The following is a 13,524-nucleotide window of genomic DNA, read 5'->3' as shown; positions in this document are numbered from 1 at the left end:
ACAAATTTTTTTTAAAATAAATTGATCGGTGCTGCTTTACACACCGGCGACACCCATTAAAAAAATATTCTTTTTTTTCTCCACTGTGAATACTCATATTTTTCGTGAGTACTTCCAAAAATACATACAGGTGTCGCGGCACCAAAAGAAATTCCTTTTTTTTAAAAAAAAAATCTGATGATGGGTGATGATTAAGGGGAAATTGGGGTGGTGTCGCTTGTGTGTTAGGCTGCACCGACAGGTGCTGTTGAAAACAACCTATTTTCGTAAATAATTTTTTTCCTAACCCATTTTCATAATTAATTAATCTTTTATATTATTTCTATAAAAAAAATCTCAACACACTGTAAGAAATCAATTAAAAAATTTAAATTAACATTATATATTTTTTATTATAGGCATAATGATTTATTTAGCTCTTTAACTTTTTTTTTAATTTAGCTATTCATTTAATTTTCACCTTTTTTAGTCTTCAAACTTAGGTCTTTTGTCAAATAATTTCAAAATCGATGAAAAAGTTAGTTTTTTTTCAACTTTGCTGATGTAGGACACACGTGAATTGCCACATGGATGACACATAAGTATTTAATTAATTTTTTAAAATTTTATAATTTCAAAAATTATAAAAATTACTTTTAAAAATTTAAATTATTAAAAAATTTAAATTTTAAAAAATTAATTAAATGCTGATATGTTATCCACGGTACAATCCACATGTATCCTATGTCAGCAAAGTAAGTTAACAAATGATAAATTTTTTTAGGTGATTTAACAAAAAATACAAGTTTAAAAGCTGAAAGAAATAAAAAATCAAATGAGATGTTAAATAATTTTTTTTTACAAAATTAAAAGAAAAAATATATAAATAAGGACCAACGTCATGCGTCATTTAGCCTGTTAGAGTATAGAATACATTAGTTTGTTAATAATCTGTTATACAGACTGGCATATTGTTAGTAGAGTGGTTAGCAGCAGTTGGTCACACACAAGTATATAAATCCTGTTCTTGTACCGATCCAAGCAAGTTAATGATACTAGAATATTCAGTGCTTTCTTTCTATATCTCAAATTGTTCTCTGTTATTCATCTTAATACAGTTACTAACATGGTATCAGTCGCTTGATTTCCTGGAGGTCGCTCCCGCTGTAGATCCATGGCCAATTCTACTGATTCTACTTTTGCTGACCGTGGCAGTCCCTCGTTCTCCAGTTCTCGTTTGAATCAGACGTTTCCTCGTTCTCCAGTGGTAATGCAATGGGCCCTGCCACCAATGGTAGAACCGTCGTGGATTTTATTCGTATGTTTCGGAGATTTAAACCAGCAAAATTATTGATGAGATGATTTGGTAGTTTGACTTTGTGTTTTATGTTAATATCTATTTTGTTTTTACTTGCAGCTCAAGTAGCTGGCTTGCCCTTTCCTCCTCCTATTCTGAGATTGTCTAAGGCCCAGAGGAAGACCACACCTACCGGAGTAAATCATGGTTCTGCTTCTAGTGGGAAACAGCCTTCGCCTCCTCCTGCCATAAAAATATTTGTGAGTTATCCGGTTTGTTGGTCCGTTAAGATAACACTTTTCTAGGCACCAACACTTACCCTTTTGCGTGTAAAAGTTCAACTGACATTTTTGTTTTCTTGAATACCATCAGAGACATGTTTTGAGCTTTGATCAAGAAACAAAATTGTTCAAGAACACAACCAAAAGCTAGAAGGGTCAACTCGATCTCCCTGAAAGCTTTGCTTTCTTCATGTCCAAGTCTTTGTTCTTTATCCATATGGGGACTAACGACTTGGGCACTTTTTGGGAACTTGAATATCAAGGAAAGGTCAATGCAGAAGACTATGCTATATTCTTTTAAAAAAAAGTTGTACAATTGGTTAGATGTAAATTACTCTTAAAATTTCTTGACATAGTTAGCAGAAGTGGATATTCAATTTTCTATATGTCTAATTATCATGCATGCACGCAGACAATATATAAACTGGGAGCAAGGAAATTTCTACTAGATAATAATGTTTCTCCATTAGGCTGTGTGCCCGCCAATATTCACGCCAAAAAGCACAATACTTCCTGTGTGGAAGATATTAACCAGAGAGTAGCTTTCTTCAATGGACTCCTCCCCAACGTTTTGACAAAACTAGAGAAGATCTTAACGGGATCTACTTTAGTGGGGTGTGATTTATACAAATTGTTTGAAGATGTTTGTAATCAGCCTGCAAGTTATGGTGAGAAATGTTAAACAGAGATAACAAAATTCTCTCTTAGATAATAGAATATTATGAATAATTTCATTTATTATATAACATTTTAGTGTTAGGTTTTAGCTAGTGTGTTTATGTTTGATCTGCAGGTGCTCTGTTTTGTTATGGCTTCCTATAGTGTTATATTTTTGCTGGTGTGTTTTATGTTTTATCTGCACGAGTTCATTTTGGGCTTGACAATACCTGCTTTTCCACGAGTACGCATTGCGTGCACATTTTGAGCAGCCACGAGTGGTATGGCATCAGAAAGAACTAAAGTTATTACATTTGGTTCTGTCTAGAATCAAGAGAAGAAACACTTGCAGACTGATTAGAATTAGAAGAAGAATTAATAGAACTATGATCCGAATGGTCAGCAACAATGGAAATATTATAAGGTGACAATGCAGAAAGGTTGGGTGTATGAGATGATTGAGAAGAGGTGACTGGTGACTTAGAAACCATAGGCGACAATTCAGGTGAAGTGGGTGTATGAAATGATTGTGGAGTAATCAGTGGAGACAAATTAGAAGAGGTTTGCATGTTAGAAAGAACTGGTTATGTTGTTGTAACAAAAGGAGTACGAGAGGATGGTAATAGTTGGCGAATTGACTGTTGTTGTGCAAAGGGAAACTGACTTTCTTCAAACCGAATATGACGAGAAACATAAATCCGACCATCTGAAGCCATACATTTATAACCCTTGTGTGACTCAACAAATCCGAGATAGGTACATGGTGTAGAATGAAACTCTAACTTGTGTTTGTTATAGGGAGTAATGGAAAACAGCGACATCCAAAGAATCGTAAAGAAGTGTAGCCTGTGGGTATGGCCTTGGAGAAGCACTTGTTCCTGCAGAATTAGGAGCCATAGGTAGCCAGCAAATGAAGCATCAAAACGATGAAAATATTTAGAAACAACATGACCCATTTTACCACACAATTGGCACTGTGGTCTACCATTACCAAATCTCCCTCTGCCTCGAGGTCTAAAACCAGTTTGATACCCTTGTTTATAATATGTTGTGAATAATAACCTTGAGAAACTGAATCTGATCTGTCACTACCACTAGACTCAGTATAGTAGACAGAACTTGAATTACTTTGATGTTTTGAATCAGTTGTACTTTTCTGTTGAACAACATTAGCAGATACATTTATAAGAGAAGAAATCATCATTTGTCTAGCTTCAGCATCCAACAAAGCATATGTAACTCCAGCTAAATCATACTCTTGTTGACTTGAAGTAATAATAGACACTATGTTTTCATATTCAGGTGGCAAACCATTAAGAATAGTGGGCTGATGTTCTTCTTCAGTAATAACTTGACCACAACTAGACAATGTATCACATATGTGCTTTATCTCTGCCAAATACTCAGTCATGCTTTTGTTTAACTTCTTAGCATTGTGCAATTTGCATCTAAAATGCATTTTGTTTGTACGAGACTGATTTGCAAAGACTTGATGCAATTTTGACTAAATTTCATAGGATGAATCTAAACCAATTAGATGCGCATGCAACATAGGACTCACAGAAGACATTAACCAGGATGCTAAAGCTGAATCCTGTTGTTCAAAAGCAATATACGCAGGATTCTTCATTTGCTTACCAGCAGCAACTTTCACTATACATGGTGGAATAGTAATTGTACCTTTGATATATAATTGTAGGCGATGAGTTTTGAGGATGAGTAAACATGTTGCCTCCAAGCTAAATAATTGCTTTCATCAACGAGCAGAGCAATCTTCTTTGTAGAGAGAAACGTTGCAGCTCCATCCTTATTAACCATTGTTGAGCGGGATCCATCAGCAACAAGAACAAGACTGGCATCTTGAGGTGAGCTATCAATCAACACCATTGCACCAGAGAAAGAATGAATAAAAAGATTAAAAAAAAAACCGAACAGTAATCAGCACAAAAGATTCAACACACGGCCATGGATCAATAACTTTGATACCATGTTGGAAAATCAGTAAAGTGAAGGCGACTTGAGAACTAATTTATGGAATGAAACAAAGAAAATAGAAAGAAGAAGAAGAACATATGAGAGAGATAAAACTCAATTGCTTAAGCATCGACAACAGTATTCACCAGCTTATATACACAACTAATCAGTTGAGTAGCTGTTACTAATAACTCTAACAACTATTAACAACAGCTCATCAGAATACTATTAACACAACTCGGCAGTTGACTAGGTTAACAAACATGTATATCACATGTCAATATACATTAAAGTTTTATGTATTTCTAATTATCATGCATGCACGCAGGCAATATATAAACTGGGAGCAAGGAAATTTCTAGTTAATAATGTTTCTCCATTAGGCTGTGCTCCGGTCAATATTCACACCAGAAAGCTCAATACAAGCTTCCTGTGTAGAAGATATTAACCAAAGAGTAGTTTTCTTCAATGGGCTCCTCCCCAGAGTTTTGACAAAACTAGAGAAGTCATTGAAGGGAAATACATTTGTGGGGTATGATCTATACAAATTGTTTTAAGATGTTCTCAATCAGCTTGCAAGTTATGGTGAGAAATGTTAAACAGAGATACCAAAATTCTCTCTTAGATAACAGAATATTATGAATAATTTCATTGATCATATAACATTACATTGTTAGGTTTTAGCTGGTATGTTTATGTTTGATCTGCAGGTGCTCTGTTTTGTTATGGCTTCCCGCAGTGTTACGTTTTTGCTGGTGTCCTTATGTTTGATCTGCAGTGTTCATTTTTTGTTGTGGTATCAGGAGTTTTGGAACCGATAGTTTTGTAGCTATGATGACTACCGTTGATAATAAGATTTCTAGAAAAACTAAAATGAATGCTTTAGAATAATTTTATGTTTGTTAATGATTCCTGTAGCATTGATAGAGCGGGGAATCAAAGGCGAAAATGCGCCCCAGGTACTACTCCTTGTGCTGACAGAACTAGACATGTATTCTTTTTGATCCGTTCCATCCGACAGGAAGTATTCATTTCTTATGGTTCCGGCACATTTTGAAAGACAGCTGTATATGTTCGCCATTTAACTTGCTTCAGCTAATATTGAGCAAATAAGATCAGTGATGTCTAACTTGGGAAGTTGACATGAGGCCTGTGTGATGTGTTGTAGTTTCTGAAAGTGTGTTATCAGACAAGGTATTACCTTCTAAGAGATGTTTAGCTTATGTCTGTATGATGTGCTGTAACTTAAGTGATTCTGGGTGCTTGTGTTACCTAATTTTATTTGCTGAGAAAACAATACTATGGTTGTCCTTTTTTAAAATTAAATATAATTAAAATTGTTTTACCCGCAAGCAGCCGCATTTCCAAAAGTTTTAGAACATGCTTTCATGATGCAATTGGATTTTTTTTTCTTTATAAATGTGTTAACATGAAGCGTTTATTCGAAGTAGTAATGTCGTATGATACCAATACAAAATATCACAGCTGTAACTCCATCAAAAACTTATCTAATTCAAAAATATTTTTTAATTAATTAGACTTAATATAATATTTGGTACTTGAAATTTACAAATTTTTTAATTTAACATTGAAGTTTTTTTTTTTCATTTAACATTTTTTTTTTTAATTTGATGGCTAAGTTTCTTTTGTCCAATTTATTAGTCAAAATTGTTAAACCTTATACAAAGTACTCCACTGTACTAAAAGCATTTTTGAGGCAGCTTAGTTTTCTCGGGCTTGGACTTTTTTTAAGCTCGAGTTTGAAGCTAAAATATCTTGCTTTTAACATTTTAATTTTACTAAAATTTTTAATAAAAATAATAAAAAATATTTTTAATTATTTCCTAATTTTTACATATTTTCATTTTGATTTTTCGCGAGTCGTTTTTTTTCGCATTTCCAAGAAAATGAACGTTTTCTAAAACCTAACCAAGCCTAAATCTTTCATTTTATAATATTTGTTATTAAAAATATTCTAAATCTCAAAGTAAATAAAATATATTTATTATCAAACAATTTTTGAATTGGATCATGTTCGGAAATGTTAATGTGAAACCAATAATGATATAGGCTTTGATAGGTGGTTGGACTTTTGAGTGGTTTTTGTACAAATTCAGAAAAAAATTTAATATAAATAAAAATTTTATGATTTTGGCGATAAAAGATGTATTTTAAAAAATATAAATAAAATATGTATTTTAATAATATTATTAATACATAGTTAATAATTTGTGATAGATTAAGAATACATATGTGGTTGATGGTTTGCTTTTGTAAAGTTTATGGGAGTATATGGTAAGCAATGTGAAGCGTATATTATATAAAAAGCTTTACCTCACCTCTAATCTTAAATTATTATTTTAAAATTTTAAAATTATAAATTAATTTAATAATAAATATATAATTTAATCCTTCAAAAATTAAAATTTTAAAATAGCAAATATATAAAGATAAAATTATATATTGACCCTTTTAAATTTTTAAAATTTAATTTTGACTCCAAAAATAAACTTTTGAATTCATCCCTACACATGATGTACCAAAAATTGAACTTCGAATAGGAACACTAAGATCAACCACACTCGGGTAGAGTAGAACATGTTGTATATTATTAACTTGATTTAATTGCATCATACATCTCTTAACTATAGTTAAATTTCAAACTAATCTCTAAAGTTCAAAATGTTCTTATTGAGTCCCAAACTATCAATATTGCTCCAATTAGGTCCTTCCATCAACCATTCTGTTAACTTTTCTATCATATATCTATTAGTGATACATGCCACACGAGAAAGGATTATATGAAACTGTGATTTCACGTCATTTTTATCCTTTTTCAATGGGAGAATGACAAATCAGATTTTTATATTTATAAATATAAATGAAAATGAAAAATTATGTCATAATTAAATTAATTTTATATCTATGATTAATTTTATTATTCTTAATTTTTATTTTATATACATAAATACAAAAATAAAATTTTATATTCCATAAATAATTTAAGTTTTACAAAATTATTTTATTCATAAATAAAAAAAAGTAAATAAAAGAAAGCAAAAAAATTTAATTTTATAAAATTAATATAATTATAATTAATTATAATTTTTCAAAGTTATTTAATTCTAACATAAATAATTATTTTTTCTTTTTTTTCATCTATAATATATATAAAAACATAATTTTTTTTTAAAAAAATTCAACTGACGATAATACACTTTATTGTTAATTATATTATTAAATTGACATTAAAATAATATTACTATTATTATGTGATAATAATAATAAAAGTAATATGAATTAATATGGTAGTTTAGTAATGTCTTTTAAAAGTTCTACTAAAAAATTAAGATAATATATTATTAATTAATAAAATTAAAAATCTATAAAATTATTAAATATAATAAGATAAATTAAAAATAATAAAAATTCAAAGTTTTTTAATTAAACAAATATAACTTCTATATATAAATATGATAATTAATCATTTTAAAATTAATTTTTATAAATAATAAAAATTAAATATGTGAGATTAACATTATATATAAAGATAATATTAATATATTGGTTACCTAATCTATAATGTATAAGTTTATTTATTTATTAATATTGTTTTCATTATCAATGTAATAGTTATTATCACTTAATTAAATTTTGGGTTCATATTAAATTGCACTTATTATTTTTATTAATTATCAATCACTTAGTGTTACAATTATATATCAATTATAATAATATGTAGCTTATAAATATATGCTTTAGCAATGGCATTTTAATTTAAAATAACATCTGAATTACTGAAAGAAATCATATTTTAACATTATTTATTAGATTTTGTTTTCATCAACAAAAACTGTATATATTTTTATTTTTATTTGAGGTGTTTAGTTATTGTTATTATTTGATATTTGATAGTTTTACTGAGTCTTAACTTGATTGACATCAGTCTTGTGGTCAGTGCAAGAGGATGTAGGTTTGAATACTTCAAAGTATATTTATCCTCCTATATATATAAGGGTTGGGGGGTTATGGGTAATAATGTTTACATAATTATGAATGTTGTCTATCATTTTGCTATGAAATATTATGTCAAAGGCAATGAAGTATTAAAGTGATGGCTATCAATTGAGTATTAACTCGATTGACATGGATATTGTTGCCAATATAGGAGGACATGAGTTCGAGTGCGCTGAAGCGCAATTATCTTTCTATTTAAGAGTTAGGGAGCGACTATAGGTAATTCTAAGTATTATATCAAAAAAAAAGTAATGACTATCCATTGTTTTTCATTTTTTTTATTTTCCTTTACTTTTAAAATGTTCTTTCATTTATTTTTCAAAATTAATAGAGTTTTAGTTTAAATTAAAAAAATTCTCATTTAATTAATAAATACATATTTTTTAAAAAATTTATAAAATATATAATTTAATAACTTTAAAAAATAAATACCTAAAATCATGTGTAATACACATCAACTAATTTATAAAGGAGTAATCAACAAAAAGAATATAAAGATTAAAAAAAAAACAATGTGTGCCTATTAGTGTCACGAACTTAGAGTTTTCCCACGCGATCCGTGCGGCCTTAGGCAGTTTCTTTGTTCAAAAACGCCTAAGTCAGCCTAACTCGCAATGATAAAGGATTCAACAGAATTCCCTCAAGGTACCCACGAAGAACAACAGAAGAACGAATTAAGAACGAACTTTGAAAGATGAACAAAAGCCACAGAAAAGCAAGAACACTTGAGAGAAAAGTTTGAGTGAATACTCTCAAAATTCTTATTTACAACTGAATGAATTACAATGAGTAAAGAGGTCTCTATTTATAGTTGAGCCTCCCTAAAATCAACGGTGTAAATTAAAGTACATCAATGGCTACAATTAAAAGTTGTATACAATCAAAACTCTAAGACTACATAATCTTATCTTCTTATATCTTTGAAGATTATATATCATATTTATCGGGCTCTGGAGATGGCCTTTTAATCTCTCCATGCAACATACCAGTTTGATTGGGCCAAATGACCTCCCTTAAATACGATGGATCGCACAAGTTTGTCATGGTTGCGTGCTCCCATGCGCAACCCATGACATTCTCCCCCACTTGTTCTAGCGACGCCCTCGTTGCATCCTCCTTATAGAACTGGTCAATCTTCCCTTAGAACTGCCATAATGCCTCGGCAGGTTCCCAACTTGCTTCACTATCAGGAAGTCCCTTCCATCGATCTAAGTATTCATGCCAAGGTCGGTGGTACTTTTGTCTAATTACCCGATCTACCTCAATGTTTTCGACTTCACAATCGTACGACACCTTTACCCCCATCGGTGCTCGTTCAGACTTGCCTCGATTCGGATCCTCTTGATCCCCATGAAATGGCTTAAGCATGCTTACATGGAATACCGGATGGACTTTGAGTTTTGCTGGCAACTCCAACTTGTAGGCCACCTTGCCTACTCTATTCACAACTTTAAACGGCCCCTCATACCTTCGCACAAGCCCCTTGTGCAAGCAAGTATATCGCAAAATCAAGTGTAGTTTAGCAAGGACTGAGTCACCCACTTGAAATTGCACATCCCTTCGGTTCTGATCGGCCCACTTCTTGTTACGCTTACTTGCCTTGTGTAAACAAGCTCTAGCCAGGTCATTTTTCTCTTGCTCTTATCCATTAGGATCTTATCACCTCCCTCAATGTGGCCTAGGAATGATACCTCTTGTTGGGCAAATAAGCACTTCTCCTCCTTGATGAACAGCTCATTTTCCCTCAAAGTTTGGAACACCTCCCTCAAGTGTCCCATGTGCTCCTTAAGAGACTTGCTATACACCACAATATCATCAAGGTAAACAACCACAAAACGATCAAGAAAAGGTTGAAGTACCTTATTCATTAGGGTGTAGAATGTAGCTGGGGCATTCGTGAGTCCGAAAGGCATCACAAGGAACTCATACGAATCGTACCGTGTCACACAAGCTGTCTTTGGCTCATCCCCCTCGGCTAGCTGAACTTAATGGTACCCCAATCTCAGATCTAACTTTGTAAACCATCTTGCACTACCAAGCTGATCGAAAAAATCTGCAATAAGAGGAATATGGTACCTATTCTTCACACTGATCTTGTTTAGAGCTCGATAATCGGTGCATATTCTTAAGGACCCATCATGTTTCTTTTGAAACAACACTGGCGCACCGTATGGGGATTTAGATGGTCTAATGAATCCCGCATCCAAAAGTTCCTTCAATTTTTTCCGTAACTCTTTTAATTCTGGTGGAGACATACGATAGGGAGCCTTTGCTGGCGGCACCTTATTGGACACTAACTCGATTTTGTGGTCCACCTCCCTCTTGAGAGGCAAACTTTTAGGCAACTGAGCAGGCATTATATCTCGAAACGATTGCAATAATTGACCCACTTCTTTCGGGGCCTCACTAACAGACTCAGCGGTCTCTTCGATCTTCAAGGTGGCTAAATATGATACTTCATTTCTACATACTCCTTTAGCAAACTGAATTACTGACAGTGTTTTTCCCTCAAAGCTTCTTTTCCTTGTCACTTTCACCATGCATTGATGTTTCGTGTCTGAAATCACCATGTAATTGCTTGAATGGGTAATAAGAACATTAGCCTGATCAAGGAAACTTAGTCCAACAACAAAATTATAATCATCAAGTGGTATTACCTTAATGGATACCTTCCCGGACCATTCACTGAGCTGAAGATCCACTCTTTTTGCAACCCCCTTGATTGGAACACTTTCTGAGTTCACTGTTTTGATCCGACCCACTTCATTATCTATCTTGAGGCCCAGTTTACAAGCAGCCTCCTCAGACATGAACAAATCAGAAGCGCCTGTGTCAACAAGCGCATTCAATTTCCTGCTAGCCATAATGATGTCTACAAACATCAAACCATGACTCATTCTATCTTCGACACCCCCTAGTATCGAACCAAGATTGTTATCCTCTACATCGGACTCCCCATTTGCTTCCATAGCCGTGAGAGCGGCCTTCTTTGGGCAGTCCTTGATCATATGTGGACCATCACAGTGAAAGCAACTTATCGGCCCACTCTTTCTCTTGTCCCAAGACTTCTTACCATTGCCGTTCCTAGTGGGCCTTTCTTTATCTCCCCCACTATTACTCTTTTGATTAAATCTGGGCTTAGAAGAATTGGCATTGTCTTTCTTCCCACCAAATTCAGCAAGCGATTTTGCTATGGACATAGCCTTGGTGAGTTCTTGAACTCCTCAGCGTTGCAACTCTTGCTTCGCCCACGGTTTTTAATCCGTCCATGAAGGAAAAGAATGCCTCTTTTTCCCCCATATCTAAGATTTAGAGCATAAGTTCGCTAAATTCCTGCACATACTCCCTCACAGTGCCTTGTTGCGCAAGCCGGCGCAACTTTGCCCGAGCTTCATCTTCGGCATACTCTAGGTAAAACTGTGCTTAGAACTCACATCGAAACTCCTCCCAAGTTCTGATTTCAGTCCCACCACGTCTCACATCAGTGGACCTACGATGCCACCACAATAAAGCAACGTCAGATAAATACATTGCAGCAGTAGTTACCTTAGTGACATCCTCTATTATGCCTTTGGCACAATTTCCCACAGAAAGTTGTCCACATCTCTTGCGGACCTTGTTCTCTTGAACTCCTTGGGCTTGGGAACATCAATATTGGCCTTAAGTGCGACAGCAGCTAATCCACCATTGCCCAAAGAAGCCTCGTAGATTGTGAGTTCACCCTTGAGCTCCGCAATCTCCCCTTTCAAGGCCGCCACCATAGCATCAATGGCATCATCTCTACCAGTCAACTGTTCCACATTATCCAACACATACACTTTGAGCTGTTCCTGCATGGACTGCAATCCCTCATGGAGCCTATCATCGACATCATCAATCCTCTCCTTGATATCCTCCACGAAATTCTCGAGAGTGACGACACGATCCTCTAAAGTTGACAATATGTCCCTCGAGTGGCTAGCTTTCCTAGCCCTCCCACGGGTCTCCATTCCTTCAACATTCCCAGCAACTTCTTTCGACATCTTTCAACGGTGGCTTTGAACCTTGGCTTGGATACCAACTGTCACAGACTTAGAGTTTTCCCACGCGATCCGTGTGGCCTTAGGCAGTTTCTTTGTTCAAAAATGCCTAAGTCAGCCTAACTCGCAATGATAAAAGGATTCAACAGAATTCCCTCAAGGTACCCACAAAGAACAACAGAAGAACGAAGTAAGAACGAACTTTGAAAGATGAACAAAAGCCACAGAAAAGCAAGAACACTTGAGAGAAAAGTTTGAGTGAATACTCTCAAAATTCTTATTTACAACTGAATGAATTTCAATGAGTAAAGATGTCTCTATTTATAGTTGAGCCTCCCTAAAATCAACGGTGTAAATTAAAGTACATCAATGGCTACAATTAAAAGTTGTATACAATCAAAACTCTAAGACTACATAATCTTATCTTCTTATATCTTTGAAGATTATCTTCCATATTTATTGGGCTCTAGAGATGGGCTTTTAATCTCTCCAAGCAACGGACCAGTTTGATTGGGCCAAATGACCTCCCTTAAATACGATGGATCGCACAAGTTTGTCATGGTTGCGTGCTCCCATGCGCAACCCATGACACTAGATAGTGACGTGTGTCACTAAATAGAGATGTAACATAAAAGTTAACGAATGGACTTGATTGGAACATTATGATGGTTTGAGGACTTATTTAAAACATTTTAAAATTTAAATACCAATTTAAAATCAGACCCATAGTTCAGGGACGTTTGGTGCAATAAACTCAATTGGTGCGTGCTCCTAAGTTGTAACAAGTGTCTATCGAGTTCCAGCCAAGATATTGCGAAGCTTCATGATCCGGTTGCTCTTTTTATCTTGATATATATTGACTCAAAAAGTCCAAGAGTATCCTTCTAATTAACAACATTCTTATAAGGGCCATAGATTTTAATGATTGAAAATAAGAGAATTTGAAGGTAGAAAAGTGAAATATTATCCCAGTCCGGCTTGTGGGGGTTGTTGAGGACAATTACTCTTGCTCGGACAAATCATATGCCCAAAAATGGGCAGGGACTGCTGCGTATGGGTTGAGCGACTGGTAATAAATTACTCGCAACCACAAGTAGAAACAGAGGAAAGCAGGAACTGATACAGAAGTGAACATCAAAAAAGTCCAATGTTCTCATTACATTAATGTGTAGTTGATGACTTGGATTAGAGCTTTCTGTAATTATCGAGGAAAAGACAACCCCAAATCAATGTCCTGTCGATTGTCAAATCCGCTACAGAGTAGCAACCTCACTGTCTTTCCATATTTTATCACATCCTG

General features: G+C 34.0%; 1 protein-coding gene across 1 annotated transcript; it reads left to right on the top strand.

The window, feature by feature from the left end:
- The first annotated feature begins 1,040 nt into the window (after positions 1 to 1,040).
- Positions 1,041 to 3,554, top strand: LOC121214775 (GDSL esterase/lipase At1g71691). The gene is made up of 4 exons (XM_041088989.1): positions 1,041 to 1,297; positions 1,397 to 1,536; positions 1,970 to 2,225; positions 2,351 to 3,554. Exons 1-4 carry the CDS (start codon positions 1,255 to 1,257, stop codon positions 2,377 to 2,379), a joined length of 468 nt encoding a protein of 155 aa, XP_040944923.1. The 5' UTR covers positions 1,041 to 1,254; the 3' UTR covers positions 2,380 to 3,554.
- Positions 3,555 to 13,524: the final 9,970 nt, after the last annotated feature.

This window comes from Gossypium hirsutum, chromosome D02 (genome assembly GCF_007990345.1).
Source record: "Gossypium hirsutum isolate 1008001.06 chromosome D02, Gossypium_hirsutum_v2.1, whole genome shotgun sequence".
NCBI lineage: Eukaryota > Viridiplantae > Streptophyta > Magnoliopsida > Malvales > Malvaceae > Gossypium > Gossypium hirsutum.
Note: the sequence above shows the minus strand (reverse complement) of the source record. Positions and strands in the feature narration are given on the sequence as shown.